General features: G+C 32.9%; 1 protein-coding gene across 2 annotated transcripts in view; it reads left to right on the forward strand.

Moving 5' to 3' along the window:
* DZIP3 (DAZ interacting zinc finger protein 3) overlaps positions 1–15,994 on the forward strand; it is a 120,791-nt gene that overhangs the window by 35,848 nt on the left and 68,949 nt on the right. For both annotated transcript variants that reach the window (XR_012474072.1, XM_074214440.1), the window contains exons 6-9: positions 1,927–2,051; positions 10,506–10,620; positions 11,584–11,703; positions 14,700–14,801. Coding sequence is in view for 1 of the 2 variants with exons in the window: in XM_074214440.1 (XP_074070541.1) it covers positions 1,927–2,051; positions 10,506–10,620; positions 11,584–11,703; positions 14,700–14,801 (462 nt within the window). In the remaining variant the exon portion in view is untranslated. The remainder of the gene's footprint in view (positions 1–1,926; positions 2,052–10,505; positions 10,621–11,583; positions 11,704–14,699; positions 14,802–15,994) is intronic.

Raw genomic sequence — 15,994 nt, forward strand, 5'->3', positions numbered from 1 at the left:
GGAAAAAAAGTGGTACATTGGAAAGGGCACTAGATTTAAAAGTCAGAAGACTCATGTTCAAATTGAGAAAGTATTCTCTTTTTAAAAAAAAAACAAAAAAATAAAAAAATAAAAAAAAAACAAAAAAGGGGTGGCTAGGTGGCGCAGTGGATAAAGCATTGTTCCGGGAGTCAGGCGTACCTGGGTTCAAATCCAGTCTCAGACACTTAATAATTACCTAGCTGTGTGGCTTTGGGCAAGCCACTTAACCTTGTTTGCCTTGCAAAAAAAATAGTATTTTATTTTTTCCCAATTACATGTAAAAAAAATTTTCAGCATTCATTTTTAAAATTGAGTTCCAAATTCTCTCTCTCTCTTCCTACTTTCCTTCATTGAGAAGGTAAGCAATTAGTTAGAGATTATACATGTGTAGTCATGCAAAACATATTTCCATATTAGTCATGCTGTAAAAGAAAACATAGGCCAAAATAAAGTACAAGAAAAATAAAGAAAATTAAAAAAATATGCTTTGATTTGTATTCAGACTCCATCAGTTTTCTCTCAGGGATGGATAACATTTTTCATGATAAATCCTTCAGTTTTATTTTGGAGTCATCTAGTGAAGTCATTGATCATCTTAAAATATTACTTTACTTTCCACAGTGTTCCTCCAGGTCTACTTATTTCACTCTGCTTCAGTTCATGTAAATCTCTCCAGGTTTTTCTGAGGGCATCTGGCTTATAATTTTTTACATCACAGTAGTAATCCATCACAATCATACACCACAAATTGTTCAGCCATTCACCCAGTAGACGGGTATCTCCTAATTTCTAATTCTTTGCCACTGGAAAAGTGCTGCTATAGATATTTGGGCATAATTCCAAATTATTGATTAAATGATTTTAGAACTCCACCAATAGTGAACCAGCATCTTGATTTTCCCATTCTTCTTATTTGTCCTATTAGTCAATCTAATATTTGTGAGGTAGTACTTCAGGATTTTTAAATTTGCATTTCTCCAATCAAAAAGTGATTTAGAGCATTTTTTCACAAGGCTATAGATAGCTTTGATTATATTTTTTGATCATTTGTCAAAAGGAAATGGTTCTTATTTTTATAAATTTGACTCATTTCTCTATATATTTGATAAATGAAGCTTTTCAAAGTTATGATTGCTAACTGCATTTTCCACCATCCTATTTCCCCTATTTATTCTATTCTCACTTCTTTTACTCTTTCTCTCTTCTGTTTTGCTTCTGATTATTACCTCCTCCAGTCTAGCATCCCTTCTATGATATATCATTCTAAGTAGTATGCCTACTTTTCTTATCCCCTTCCCTTCCTACTTTCCTGTATTGTAAGATAGATAACCTCTCTAGGCTTTAGTATCCTTATTCATAAAGTTAGATTAAATGACCAATAAGTTCTAAAAACTATGAGCCTATTGTTTCTTTTAATACTACTTATCTTTTATTTTAACTTCAGATGTTATTAGAATTGCTACTTGGTAAGTTAGTGAGCATCACTACTATCATTTTATATATATAGCAATGGTATCTTTTCCTCTTTCCATCCCCCCAAGGTTTGTCTAACCTTGCTGAATAAAGTGACTTGTTCTACAGGTGAATGTCACACAATACTTTGATTAAGGAATGACAGACTTTTCATGCTTAGTAAAATGTTCCAGTTTTGAATAGCAGTGGCTGTCACAACCTTGAATTTTTGTTGTGGTTGTTTGCTTTGAAATACCACATTATACTTTGCAGTATTGGTTAGGGAGGAGTGGGAATTCCACTGGGTTAATGATAGCTTGTAAACTGTATATGTGAAAGCAAGATATTTTTGAATTAGAAGATCCAGTGCATGAGTGAATACAATTCTTCTAGATTATCATATTTTTCTCTTGACTTTCCATATCAACCAGACATGTATTTTTATTCCTGCAGGATTATTCTAAAGCTAGAAGTAAATTCATGACAATGAAGATGGAAATTCAGAAGAAAGAAGAGTGTAGAAATTTTTTATCTTTAGTTTATTTTGGATGTGGTTTACTACTAGGTACTCAAAATAGGTAAGAATTTTAATTAAAAGTATTATTTGTTGGAACACCATTAATATAGTGGAAATAGTACAGGTATGATGGATTATGTGCAAGATGTTATGATTTTAACACATCAGCTATGCTTCATTGGTCTACTCTCTTTTTTGGCAACATAGAGTCTATGGGGGTTAAGGGACCTAAAAGGTTCACTTTTCTTTGACCAAAGAAGATTCTGTAGATCAGCCATCCTTATCCAAAGACATAGAGTTATTTACTGTCAGTCCTATGTTGTTCTCTCCTGGTTTCTTCTTACCTTTTCTCTTCAAAGAATTGATCAACTGATCTGGGAGAAATCCCTTTCTGTCAGAGTCTAGTTATTTAAATTTATTCAAAAGGATTAAATGCAGTCAGCAAAGGGATAGAGGGGAATAAGTATCACAAGTGTAAAGACAAACTAAACTGAGCTTTGTTCTGAGTTGATAGCACTCTTTTTGCTTAGATAGTTTAAATAAAATAAAACTAGATAAAGGAGCCTTTCCATGGATAGAAGAGTAGTTTTGTTTTACTCCTTACAATAGGACATGAGTCATTCTTATAATACTACTGTGGTAGTATTTCTATAAAATCCCTTCCAGCTTGAAAATTTTATGATTCTGAGTTTCAAGATTCTAGAGCTAAGATGAGGAAACGGAGGCAGACAGAGGTTAAGTTAAGAATTATCCAGGATAAGATAGCTAGTAAATGGGCTGCTTGGCTTTAAACTTAGATCTTCCTAACATTCAGTCTAGCGTTCTACCCAATGTGCTGACCAACTTCTCTAAAGAGAGGAAAAATTAAGTGACTTCACTAAGATCCTGTAGTGGTGAAAGAGTTTTTGAACCTACAGTATCTGATATTAAATCCCATTGTCTTTAAATTGCTTTTATTTTGCTTTCCTGACATGTTAAGTTTGAGGGAATTGTGAGGCATTTATTTAAAAAAAGAGGGTTGAATTTGATGACCTCTGGGGTCCTTTCTAGTTTTAGATATATTATATAAGATAGAAAAAATTCTGCAGTAAGAACCAACAAACAGGAGGACAATAATCTATCTTTATAATTCACAATGCTTTTTAGACATTTTGCGTTTGATCCTCATGATACCCCATGATATAGGTACTCCAATCCCAATTTGTCTTCATTTGACAAATTAGGAAACTCAGAATTTGATTATTTGCCTAAATACTTAAGTCTAGTAAGCTGTAGAACTTGTCTACTAATTTGACTTTTTTGACTTTTAGCATTGTATTTCTATGGAGAGAATTCTGAAAATATTTTTTTTATTTGGAACAATCATAGTTCTCTATCTTTTTCTCAGATTATCTTCTAAAATCATCTTTTAAAATTCTTTTTGAATTTATTTTAAACAATAAACTTTATAATTATATTAGATGACGGGCGATATTGGCATTACCACCACTCATGAGTCTTTGAATTGTACCCTAAATAGATGTTACAAATGGAAGTATTTTATCCTTACATAATCCATCAAACATAACAAGGAATATTTTATGGATTTGTTAATGCATATCTCTGTAGTGCTTTGAACCTGGGGTTCCAATAACCTGATGTGTGTATTAAATGCTCCTCTGAGAGCCTTAGTACTATTTTTATATATTTTTTTCACCCTTACATTTTATGTTTTAAAATGGTGTTCAGAATATGCTGTTACCAGGGACCATTACTCATTATGGAATAATACATAGTGGAGGAGAATAAATGTGTGAAAGAGTAAAGGCCTTTTTAAAATCATTAAATCTTGTACTGTTTTTAAAGCAGTTGCCATCATTTACTATTTTCCAAAAATGTTTCACTGAGGAATTATAATGTAAAAATGTACTTTGTACTGAAAGGTTTATCAAAGTACTTTAATGTGATAGGACACTCTGTCCTATATGGTAAAATCATATTTCAGTGGTGCATAAATATTGAAGTTATTTTTGAAGAACTTAGATTTGTTTCCTTATTTCAACATAAGAGCTTTGGGAATTTAAACAGAATTTCATAGGATCATGGGTTTTAAATATGGAAGGGAGATAGGAAATCATTACACTACTCTTGTTTTACAAATGAGAAAACAATAAGCTTTATAATTATGTTAGATGACAGAGGAGATATTGGTATTACCACCACTAATGAGACTTTGAATTATACCCTAAATAGATGTTACAAATGGAAGTATTTTATTCTTACACAGGAAGGAACCTATGAGATCTTCTAAAAATCCAAATAAGAATGCTCTCAACAACTTGTGCAAGTAATTAGTGCCTTTGTGTGATGTCTTCTTATAAGGATTATCCAATTTATCATCTTCCATGATGGGTCATTCTACATTTGTAAAGCTCTGATTTTAAATAACTTTTTCATTATTACAAACATGAATCTACCTCTCTAAAATTTTGACCTATTGTTCTACTGCTGTCCCCTGGAGACAAGCAGGACAATCTTCTTTCAGGTGACAGCCTTACCATTAAATATCTAATTTTTAGATGAAATTGTGAGTCATTTACACTTCTTATCCTTGATAAATATTCTTTTCCAGTCAAAATATTCCCAGTTCCTTCATATATGACATGATCTTGAAGTCTCTCAAATCCTTTCTTCTCTTAACCCCATTTGAGAATGCTGCCATATTGCAGTATTAGACTTGCAGTCCACTAAAACACCTTGATATATTTTTTTAAAAGCATTTTTTAATTTTGGGTGTTTTTGGCAAGGCAGTGGGTTTAAGTGACTTGCCCAAGGTCACACAGCCAAATAAGTATTAAATGTCTGAGGCTGGAATTGAACTCAGGTCCTCCTGACTCCAGGACTAGTGCTCTATTCACTGTGCCACCTTAGTTGCCCCTTGATTTTTTTTAAAACAGGAATTATTATTCAACTTTTCCTTCCTCATCTTATACTTGTTCAGGTTGATTTGCTCCATAGGAATTTTGGCCACTTTGAAAACCACTTTTCACAAAAATTTAGGTGGTGTTCAGATTTATTTCCAGTATTTTCCTCTTAATCATGAATTTTAAACTGGAATAGTTACTTGCTACCAGGTTCTTCATTATTCAGCAACTGTTTCTTTCTTGTTGGTCAGAATTGGGGTCAGTGTGCTATGTTCCTTATTACTTTCTATACCTTTTGAAGAACAAATTCACTATCAAGGCAAACCAAGAGTTAATTAGCAGTTCTGTTTTTAGAATAAGAAATAGCTCCATTCCATTACTGAATAATTGAAATCTCCTGCCTAAGCTTGTGAACTGTTTTCCAAACTTTTCATCTATTTTTTTAAAATTTCTATCCAGGTGTTTTCATTCAATTGATCTTCACTCGAATATTCTGTACTACATTTCTTTCTTCTAGTTCTTGGATTGCCTCATGAGTAGATCTTTTTTAATATATAAAACTTCTCTGCCTTTTACCATTCTTTTTATTTTCATTAAGACACAACCTCCTAGATTCATATTCTAGTCATGTACCTCATTTCCCCACATCTTATTGATTATTATGGGTTTAATTTGCTTCCTTGTGTGATGAAATGTAGTTTACCATATTTTCCAAGCTTTGTGCAGCTATTTCCAGATATCTGAGACCAAAGTAATTCCTGGCTAGAATATTTCTTGGATTGTCACTTGAAAATTTTTGAACATTTTTAGATCATGGATCTACTTCATCCTTCCTTGGAGTGTAGGAAAGCTACTTCATTTCAGAGAGGACAGTTCACTATGTGGGAAGATCCTTATACCTCTTCCTTACCTCCAAATGTTCAGAGCTTCTTCTTTGCTGTCTTCAAACACTCTCCAACCTCACAACTCTAGTAGAGATTTACTTCTCCCTTCTCAGATTTCCCTTGACCTACTTTTTCTTTCTCTAAAAGAAATCTTGAAGCTCTCCCATTTTTCCAAGAAATGTTTAATTCTCCCTAATAACCTGTAGGATAGAAACATTTCATGGCTTGAGGTCCATAATCTCTTTGTTTTCTGTCATAGACCCCTTTACAGAATAATATTATTTATTTGTTTTGTATTCATAATTGAAAGAAATGTTAAATTATATTTATATATATTTTCCCATCGAAGTTCACATAACCTCTGAAATCTATTCATAAACTCTTTGGGGAGGAGGGTGGGTCTATGGACCTTGGATTAAGAATTTCTATTTTAGAACTTTCACTCCCTCTCAGCCTAAAAAAGCAAGAGTAAATTATAATTTTTGTGAATTTGTAGCAGTCACTTGGTAGCTTGATAATGCAAAGGACAAAGCTTGGCCTAGTGTCAAGAAGACTCGAATTCAAATTTGATCTCAGACGCTACCAGTGTGACCATGGTTAAGTCACTTAACCCTGTTTTCCTCAGTTTCCTTATTTGTAAAATGAGCTAGAGAAGGAAATGGCAAACTACTCAAGTATCTGCCAGAAAAACTGCAAATAGGGTCAAAATGATTGAACAATAAGAAGCAGATGTCTGCCTATGGTTCAAACGCTTTGTGCCTTTACAGAATCTGCTTTGGCTTTTACTAGATGAACCTAGGATACTCAGTCCTCAGCCTTCTGTTATTCCTGTTGATAGTTGTGATTTGCTATGCCAACCTACTGAGTCAAAATTTTTTGTAACCCTTCTTGTTTGCCAAGTTGAGAGGCTGAGTTTCTGGGAATTTTATATTAATCTTAGGAGACTCTTAGCCTGTTCAGTTCCTTTTGATTGACATTTAGGGGGTAGCTTCTGAGACCTAGCACCAATAGAAAGAAGCTGACCATAGCTGAGGTGAAGGAGGGGATTTCTAGCTGAATACAATTACTTTCCATTTCACACACCTTTCTATCTCTTTTGTTCTTTAGATTTTCTTTTTTTCTTTTTTGGTTTTTGCAAGGCAATGAAGTTAAGTGACTTGCCCAAGGTCACACAACTAGGTAATTATTAAGTGTCTGAAATCTGATTTGAACTTAAGTACTCCTGCCTCCAGGACTGGTGCTCTATCCAGTGTGCCCCCTAGCTGTCTTGTTGTTTAGATTTTAAAGGATTTTTTCCTGTTTTTTGACTTCTGGTGATCTTTGTCTGAGTTTAATTATTTCAGCTATTCCCTGTGGAGCCCAACAGTGTGTGAGATGCTCCTATGAACATTATCATTAAACCTCGTTCCTGCCTACTGCAGGACACATGTAAAACTGGTGTGTTTTTGAACTGGGGATTAGAAAGCATCATAGAATTCTGGGTCTATTGTTTATTCAAATTGAGCGGTGTAAAATATTCCCATTAAAAACTGAAGTTCAAAAGTCCTACTATATAACATAGGTCAGGGAATGTCAAATGATTCACCACACAGACAGGCAGGTTTATTTTCAAATTATTATCCCTAAATAGCATTACCTAATGAAGTTTAAAATATGAGATTATATTTAACACAAAGGTACATCATGCCACACTTCAGAGGTCAAAAGTTATATATTTCACACCAAAGTGATGCTTCCTCTCTGCTCCACTTTATGTTATAAAGGTATATAGTGGTTCAGTATTAGCTTTTTGCATTCAAGAAGTTCATATGCAAAGCTACTTCCATTTAGAAGAGCAATGATTTCATTTAATAACCAAATGGGTTCATTGAATTTAAGAACCAATCTTGTATAAAACTACTGATGCAGACTTAATTCAATTGGGTATTACAAATTTGAAAAACATTAGCTAATCTTTGGGATGTGCAGTTTCTAATGAAAATTCTGAAATAACCATTCTAACCAAAATGTCAAAAATGTCAGTTTTCCTATCTTGGTTTTGGCTTAGCATCTGAAACTAAAGTTTTATTTTTGATGATAAGATCAAAACCTTTTCAATTTTTGGTATATATGATGCAGTGTTTTTTATTTTATTTTATTTCATTTTATTCCAAGACAAGATCATAACAAAACAGCAGTCTATTGATTATTTTTACAGTATTGGTTAGATCAGCAAACAGCCTATGAGATTGGTTTATCAGCACAAATATCTAGGGAGAGACACTGAAAATAGATGATAAACTAGACTGAACTGAACATAATTAAAAAGGAGGAAAAGAATGAGTTTGTTTTATTTTGGGAAATTGTGCCATGCTTTTAATGACCCTATCCTTGTTTTTGAAACAAAATGATATACTGTTAGTACCACTGTGCTTCCAATAAAGCTGTATGTTATGAATCAGGAAGGGCAGCCAAGTGGTGCAGTGGATAGAGTAATAGTCCTGAGTCAAGAAGACCTGATTTCAAATCTGGCCTTAGACACTTTATTAGCTATGTGACCTAGGTAAGTCACCAAACCCTGTTTGCCTCAGTTTCCTCATCTGTAAAATGATCTGGAGAAGGAAATGCAAATCACTCCAATCTCTTTGATAAAAATAAAAAAACAACAACAACCAAGTGGTGACACAAAGAGCCATACAAGACTGAAAAATGACTAAGCAATGAATTATGAAATGCTATTTATTTTCTTCCCCTTTCTCTCAATGGAAAGAAAAATAGAAAAACAAAACAAATCCTTGTTATAAATATGAATGATTAGGCAAAGAAAATCATATGTTTGGTCATTTCTGAAAATGTATATCTTATTTTGCATATTGAATTTATCACTTAACTCTCTGTCAAAATATAGATAGTATAAATCATTATCTATCCTCTGAAAATATATGTCATCCCATTGATCAGAGAATTTTAAGTCCTTCAGAGTTGTTTATACCATATTATTGATCTCACATAAATTGTTTTCCTTGTCTTTCTTGCTTCACTTTTCATTACTCTGTACAGTCTTTTCAGGCTTCTTTGAACACAAACCTTTCATTCTTTCTTATAACAACTTTTGGTATACATTCATATACTAAAATTTGATCAGCTGTTCCACAATTGAAGGGTATATCCTTAGTTTTCAGTTCTTTGCCCCCCATAAAAGAGCTGTTGTAAACATTTTTATTCACAAGAATTTTTCCTTAATCTCTTATCATGCAGTCAATGGTTATAGACAGTTTAGTGATTTCGAGGCATAATTCTGAATTGTTTCCCAGAATGATTTCACTAGTTCACAGATCCACCAATATCTGCACATCATTCTATTTGGTTTCCCACACATCTCTCCACAGTCTTCATTTTCCTTTTTTGTCAGATTTGCCAATTTGATGGGTATGATGTAGAACCTCAGAGTTATTTTAATTTGCCTTTCCTAGTTATTAGTGATTTGGAACATTTTTTTTTCAAATGATTATATATAACTTGGATTTCTTCCCTTGATAATTTAAAGGTGTTAGTGTTTAAAGCAAATTTATTGCAAGGAATATAAGGAATGAGTTCCCACATTCCCTTTTTCTGCAGTTTGAGTCAGAGCCTCTGCAAAAGAATCATGTCACTATCAATGAAATCCTAACATCATTATTATAATGTTGTTATGGATCATGGGGTAGTTTCAGTGCTGCTACTGATGTCAGCACTCTAATCAGTAGCTTCTACTTTGTTTTAGGTACTCCTGAACCTTTTCCAAAAATTTTCTGCAATTCCTGATTTGAGTTAGGGCTCTAGCAAATAACCTGGCAGTCTCTTCCCCCTGCTACAGGCTAAATTTCTTCTTTGTTAGCATCTCCCAGAATCTTCTCTTCTTTGTGGCTCTTGTCTTCTTCACTACCATTTTACCCAAAAGTCCTCCTGTATTCCCCATCATTCAGTCTCACACCAATCGTTACTCGGTCATTTTGGGGCCTATAGTTTGAATAAATAGCATTATCAGTGCTTCCTTCCTCTTTCTATCTGCTTGTCTCTCCTGCGTTTTGCAAAAAGAAAAGTGAAAACATTTGAAAAACTTCAAACTTCTCTGACTTCCATATTTTCTCCCAACTACTTATTGCAGATAATAGATCTGGTAGAAAATGTTAACAGAATTTTGTAAAGAGAGACGCAATTGTTACTTGTTTGTTTGTTTGTAGAGTATGACTCATTCTTTTTTGAGATTTTAAGTCTGAAGAAAGCTCACATTTATTTGTAGATTAAGGTTTGCAAAGTACTTTCCCATAGCAGTCCTGCCAGGTAAGGAGAATAGGTTTTGGGATTTTCATTTTACAGGTTGAAGAAACAGTCTCAGAGAACCAAGTGACAGATGGGAAGTGTCAGAAGCAGAGGCTGAATCTAATTCTCCTGACTATTTTGTGTTTCCTTTCTTTTTTCTACTATCAGAATGCTTTTCAGTCAAATGCCTCCACTGAACTAATCAATGAATTTATTAATTGTAATTAGAGAAGGATGTATAGTATTAAGCTTGAGGCTATTAAAAACCAGATAGTTTTAAAATACTCTTTTGATCAAAATTGTTCTCATTAACACTTTTTATTTTACAACAATTAAGACTATAAAATTAAGTAGTAGAGGATTGTCTTTCTATATGTTTATATACATATTTGTGTGCATTTTTTAGATATTTCTGTTTTAGCTAATGGTATTAAAATTATTTTATAGATATAATGGAGGATTACTGGAATTTCAGAAAAGCAAGCAAGAAATAAAAGACAATAATGAAAACTGGTATGCTATAGACCATAGAAAAGATGAAGATTTACCTGAAACATTTCCAGTAAGAAAAAATTTAATAATTCTAAGAGATCTACAATGCCACAATGCTTACAATGATTTTCGAAAAATGAAGTTGAAAAGAGCAAACATTATGCTGAATTCTGTCACAAATAATTATGTATCTAAGATGTGTGCTGTTTAAATAGACATGTAACTCAGATAAAGTTAAGGACCTTCTCCTAGTAACACAGGGCAGTCTATTAATGTATTGTATGAAGTAGGAGGGGAGTTTATGTATTAAAATTCCTAGTCACTAGGTACCAGTCACTAGAGTAAAATTTCAGTCAGTTCAATTGGTTTTCTTCAGAGATAGATGTTGATAACACTGAGTAACATCAGATTGGGTTTTTTTTTTTGAGCTTTAGTAATTTTTATTCACCTTGCTATGATAAAAGCTTTACTCTCACTATGGATCCTTTAACAAATACAGATCTTTTGAAGTAGAGCCCAATACCAGTCAATAAACTCATGCAGAAAGTGATTGCTGAGATATATGACAGAGAAATATTTTGCTTTCAACTCAGAAGAAAGCTGAGTAATAAGAAGGAAGAAGTAAAATACTTTTCAAGTGAAAAGAGTCAAAAGAAAGTGACTTTAGGATTAGGAGGAGGATGGAAAAAAAACAACTTTTGCTTGTTTAGCTATTTATAAAAGAATCAGGAAGGAAAAACCCAAAGACACTAATTTTGTAAGCAATAAATCTCTGAAATCCTTTTCAACTCTGAGATTTTGTGATTTGTAAAATTTAAGACTAGAAAATATTTCCTGGTCTTTACCTCCTACTTTTTCCTCCTTTCTTTCTCTTCCCTTTGTCCTCTCCTCCTCTTCTTTTTTCTTATTCCTTTTCTTGTACAATTTTTACTCCTTTTTCCTTTTCTTTACTTCCTGACTCTTCCTTACACTCTCCTCCTTTTTCTTAAAATAATTGACTTAATGAATGAAATTTTCTTGTTTTTTTTAACAGGATCTTCTTGATGAGTACATTAAAAAATATGAAAATCTCATAGAAAAGGGGACTATTTGTAGTTCTCTAGACTGTGAGCGGTCTTGTGAGGCTGATATTTTAAAGAAATCTAAATATAAGGTATCTTCATTTTCATAAAATTGGGAAAACTATTAAATTTTGAAATTAATTACAAAAGGCTGAAAAAGAATACAAATGTTTGTTAAAATATTACTTTAAAAAACTTCATTTTATAATAATTCAAATTTATTATCTATTATTTTTAGCAGTGAATTATTAATATATTCAATTTTATCAGTGAGAAAGCATATATGAAAAGAAACTTGAATAATCTCCCCCACCCCGAATAAACAAGATAGCTAATTATAAGGATCCAGGGACAGAAATCTCTGAGAAACTTGTAATTAAAGACCCACCAATCTTTACTGATTTGATGTGTATTTTTTCTTATGGTCCTTATATATCTCAGGTGATCTAGCCTAAGTAAATTTGAAGAGGCTTAGAGGTTGGTCACCACTTGGTAAAAATGTTTTGGCTGTAGCAAAACATAAAATCTCATTACTGAGGTATAAAGAAGTTGTTATCTGTAACAGTGAAACTCAGATAAAATGCAGAGGTTAACATATTGAAATTTTTTTTCCAACTCCAAACGAGGCTTTGAAAATACTAACCTATTAACAGTAAAGTAGGGAGGAAAGTTTAGTTTTTGTTTTATTATTTTTCACGTCCTGACAAATTGAAGCTTGAGTCTATCCTACCACGGTGCTCAAGATATGGACTGTCAAGGAAGCAATAGGAAGTGTAGCATTATGGATAGAAGAACGAATCCCGGGTCAAGAAGAGATTGGGTTCAAGTCTTGGCTCAAACTTATTTTTAACTCTGGAGAATTTACTTAAGTTCTCAGTCCTTCAGAAAACTCTAAGGCTTTAAGTGAGGGATAAAATGTTGATCTGTAATGGTGCAGGGAATTTCCATGCAAGGAGTTCCATTTACTTTTGAAAACATATTTCCTGATCAAAATCCAGTGAATGTGCTCTAAGAAATTCATGAAAAAATGAGTAACTTATAAAGTTATAAATAGGTTAGCTTACCATATATATAGTGTGTGTATATATATATATATTATTTATACATACATGCACATATGCATATATATGAAATTATAGAGCTAAATCACATTGCCAATCTGTTATCTGAAACCATAATGTTGAGTAGGTACAACTTCTCTCTTGCTCAGGACATGAAAAAAATTTTTTTTGAATAGATGCAGTAATTTTAAAAAGCCTAAAGCCATCTATTAAATGCTTAATGTTTCTCTGATTCTTGGCACAAACTAGTTTTTATGGCTGGATTATATCCAATTTTAGAATGGATTATTCATTTAATTATTTTATATCCATTCTTAAATATAAGAGAAAAGCTAACTAATTATTTATTATCGGTGAAAAGATCTTAGAATGCAGAACTAGAGAGAGAGAAAGCCTTCAAAAGCTCCTTTAATCTTTTTTCCTGATGACATTAATATAATGAGTTTATCAGATTAGGCAACCATCATCTAGGCAGGCAGAGTGAGCCAGATATTCTAAGAGATATACAACAGGAGAGAGAAAAGGAAAGACAGAAATATAGCAGCAATGAGCCTAGAGATGAAGGACTAGCTACTGAGTTCATTGACTTAGGAGGAGGCCTAAGTGAGCTAATCTGTAGGAGCAAGAGATATAGAACATGAGATTTCTAAAAAAAAAAGAGGTCTACTTTTCTTGAAGTCTGGCAAGATCTGGAATTTTCTAGTTAATTAGGCAGTTCAGTACCCTTCAAGCTCAATCCTTTATGTTAGCTAAAAGAGATGGAGGTACATATTTAAAATACAGTGTATATCTATTGATCCCTTGCTTTGGGAGTGGTGTCACATTAGGATAGTCAAGAAAGGTGCAACAGCTATTCCTTTAGCATCTTTGTATATTGATTATTTGTTTTCATATGTTAGGAGTCACCTGTGAAGATGTGTAATAAGATTTCATTCCCTGGTTTGTCTAGATAAATTAAATGATGATATATATATATATATATATATATATATATATATATATATATATATATTTATATATATCTCAGAGGTTTTTAATCTAAGGTCTGTGAACCAATTTTTTTCTTAAATCATGTTTTGATAACTATTTCAGTATAATTCTACATATTTTGTTTTCTGAATTTGGAAAATTATTCTGAGAATAGGTTTTTAGACTTCAGTAGACTACCACTGGGATCCATGACATAAAAAGGCTAAGGACTCCAGATTTAGAGAAAATTTACTCTTTCTTGATCTTGACAAAAACATTACTGTTTTATAAAATATATGGCAGATGCTCTTAGAGTAGGTTTTTGACTATTGAATTTAGTTCACTTAGGTGGAGTATCAGGCTAAGACCAAGGCTATGGTTTTCCAGATGAACCAGTTAACCCTTAGTATATATCCTCAGTATATGAGAAAGGTAGCAGGGAGAGAGAGAGAGAGTCAGAGACAAAGAGACAGAGAGAGTAGAGATAGACAGAGTGACAGAGTGACAGAGACAGAAAAAAAAAGAAGGGAGGGAGGGAGAGAGAGAGAGAGAGAGAGAGAGAGAGAGAGACAAAGAGACAGAAATGGAAAGAGAGGGAGGGAAGGAGAAAGAAAGGGGAAGAGAGTGATGAAAAAGGAAAAGAGAAAAACCACTAAACCACTTCAGGCCTAAAATAAACAAAACTTTGAAGTACATTCCTTTTCTATGGTAAATCACTGATATAATCTTTGTATAAGTTTGACATGTTAATATTTTTCCTGCTTTTTTTGTAGATAAGATAGTGTATATCAACTCATTTAGAGAGTTGTTGATAAATGACTTTCTTTTGTTCATACTAATTCATATAACATTTTATCCAAATGTATTTTTATATACTCTATGACTTCTAAAATTTTCTTAGAGCATTTTGTTACCCTATGCTTAGCAATACTTTTTTGGTTAATATTGGATTTGGTGCAAAAGTAATCTAGATTTGTCACCAATGGAAACATTTATATGCATGTTTAAAATTTTCTTATTGACATTTTTATTCTTTTGACTTGTTTTATTCTTTCTAGGGTTTTGTTCATCTTATTTGCAGCGAAAACTGCAGTATCTACTTCCATAAACTTTGTTGGGAAAAGCTCAAGAAAATAAACTATTCTGGAAAAAGTGATGAGGTATTGCATTTGGGTGTTATTATTAAAACTTGAATAAAGTTTACTTCTATTATATACTTCCTTGAACCATTTTGCAGTTGCTTTGCAGAGTGATTCAGTGACTTTATCTAGAATTTTAGAAACTTACAGTTTAAGAGATGGGATATGGTTTCTTTGCCAAATACATCAAGGGGCATACCAACAATAGAGTTTTTTGTCTTCAGATAAATACAAGGACAATAAAACTACATTAACATTCCCTATTAGGGTGGAGTACAGTGATAAATTCTGATTTAACATAGTCTTGAAAAGTAAATCCATAATCATATATTGAAAATCATATAACCCTGAAATTAGCTCTCTACCATTAGAATTAATTTAGAAGTCTAAAATCCAAGCCCATAGCAGTTATCCTCTTCAGTGAATTAATTATCATAATTTGGAACCTGTACTATTTGTGCTGTTCAATAAGAAGAAAAGTACATTCTAAACTGTGGAGAATTTCAGCAAAGTGCTTTGGATTTAGGGAACTTTTTTCTTTAAAAGTGCTTAACATATATCAGGGACAGAAGGGGAAGATATTTTCCGATTGGAGAATGGAAAGTCAAGAAAGTGAAAACAGGCTGACAAGAAACTTAGTTCAGAAAAAAAGTTTAGGGCACAACATTTTGATCTTTTCTTCTTTGCAGGAAATTACATTGATTTCTGAAATGTAAATTATGTAACAATCATTGAAGGATGTATCAATTAATCTACAAGTGCTTATTAAGTCCCAACTTTAGTCTCTAGATATGTGTTAGGTTCTGGAAATCTAGTGAAAAAGTGAAATGGTCCTTGCCCTCAGAGAGCTTACATTCTTCTGGAATGATACAACATATTCACAGATAGAAAGTAAATAAATAGGGGCAGCTAGGTGGCACAGTGGATAGAGCACCAGCCCTGAAGTCAACCTGGGTTCAAAATTTGACCTCAGACACTTAAAAAAAAATTACCTATCTGAGCAAGTCACTTAAGCCCATTGCCTTGCCAAAAAATAGAAAGTAAATAAATGTACAATGATTTTAGCAAGGTCACAATGAAAGGAATGAGGAAAGGTCTCATGGAGGAGATCATACCTGAGCTGAACCTTGAAGGCAACCTGGGACTAAAGGTGGAGGTGGAGGAGAGATAGCATTACAAAGCATTTCCTGGAAAGAGGTGATTTCTGTGATAGG

This window comes from Macrotis lagotis, chromosome 1 (genome assembly GCF_037893015.1).
Source record: "Macrotis lagotis isolate mMagLag1 chromosome 1, bilby.v1.9.chrom.fasta, whole genome shotgun sequence".
Lineage (NCBI taxonomy): Eukaryota > Metazoa > Chordata > Mammalia > Peramelemorphia > Peramelidae > Macrotis > Macrotis lagotis.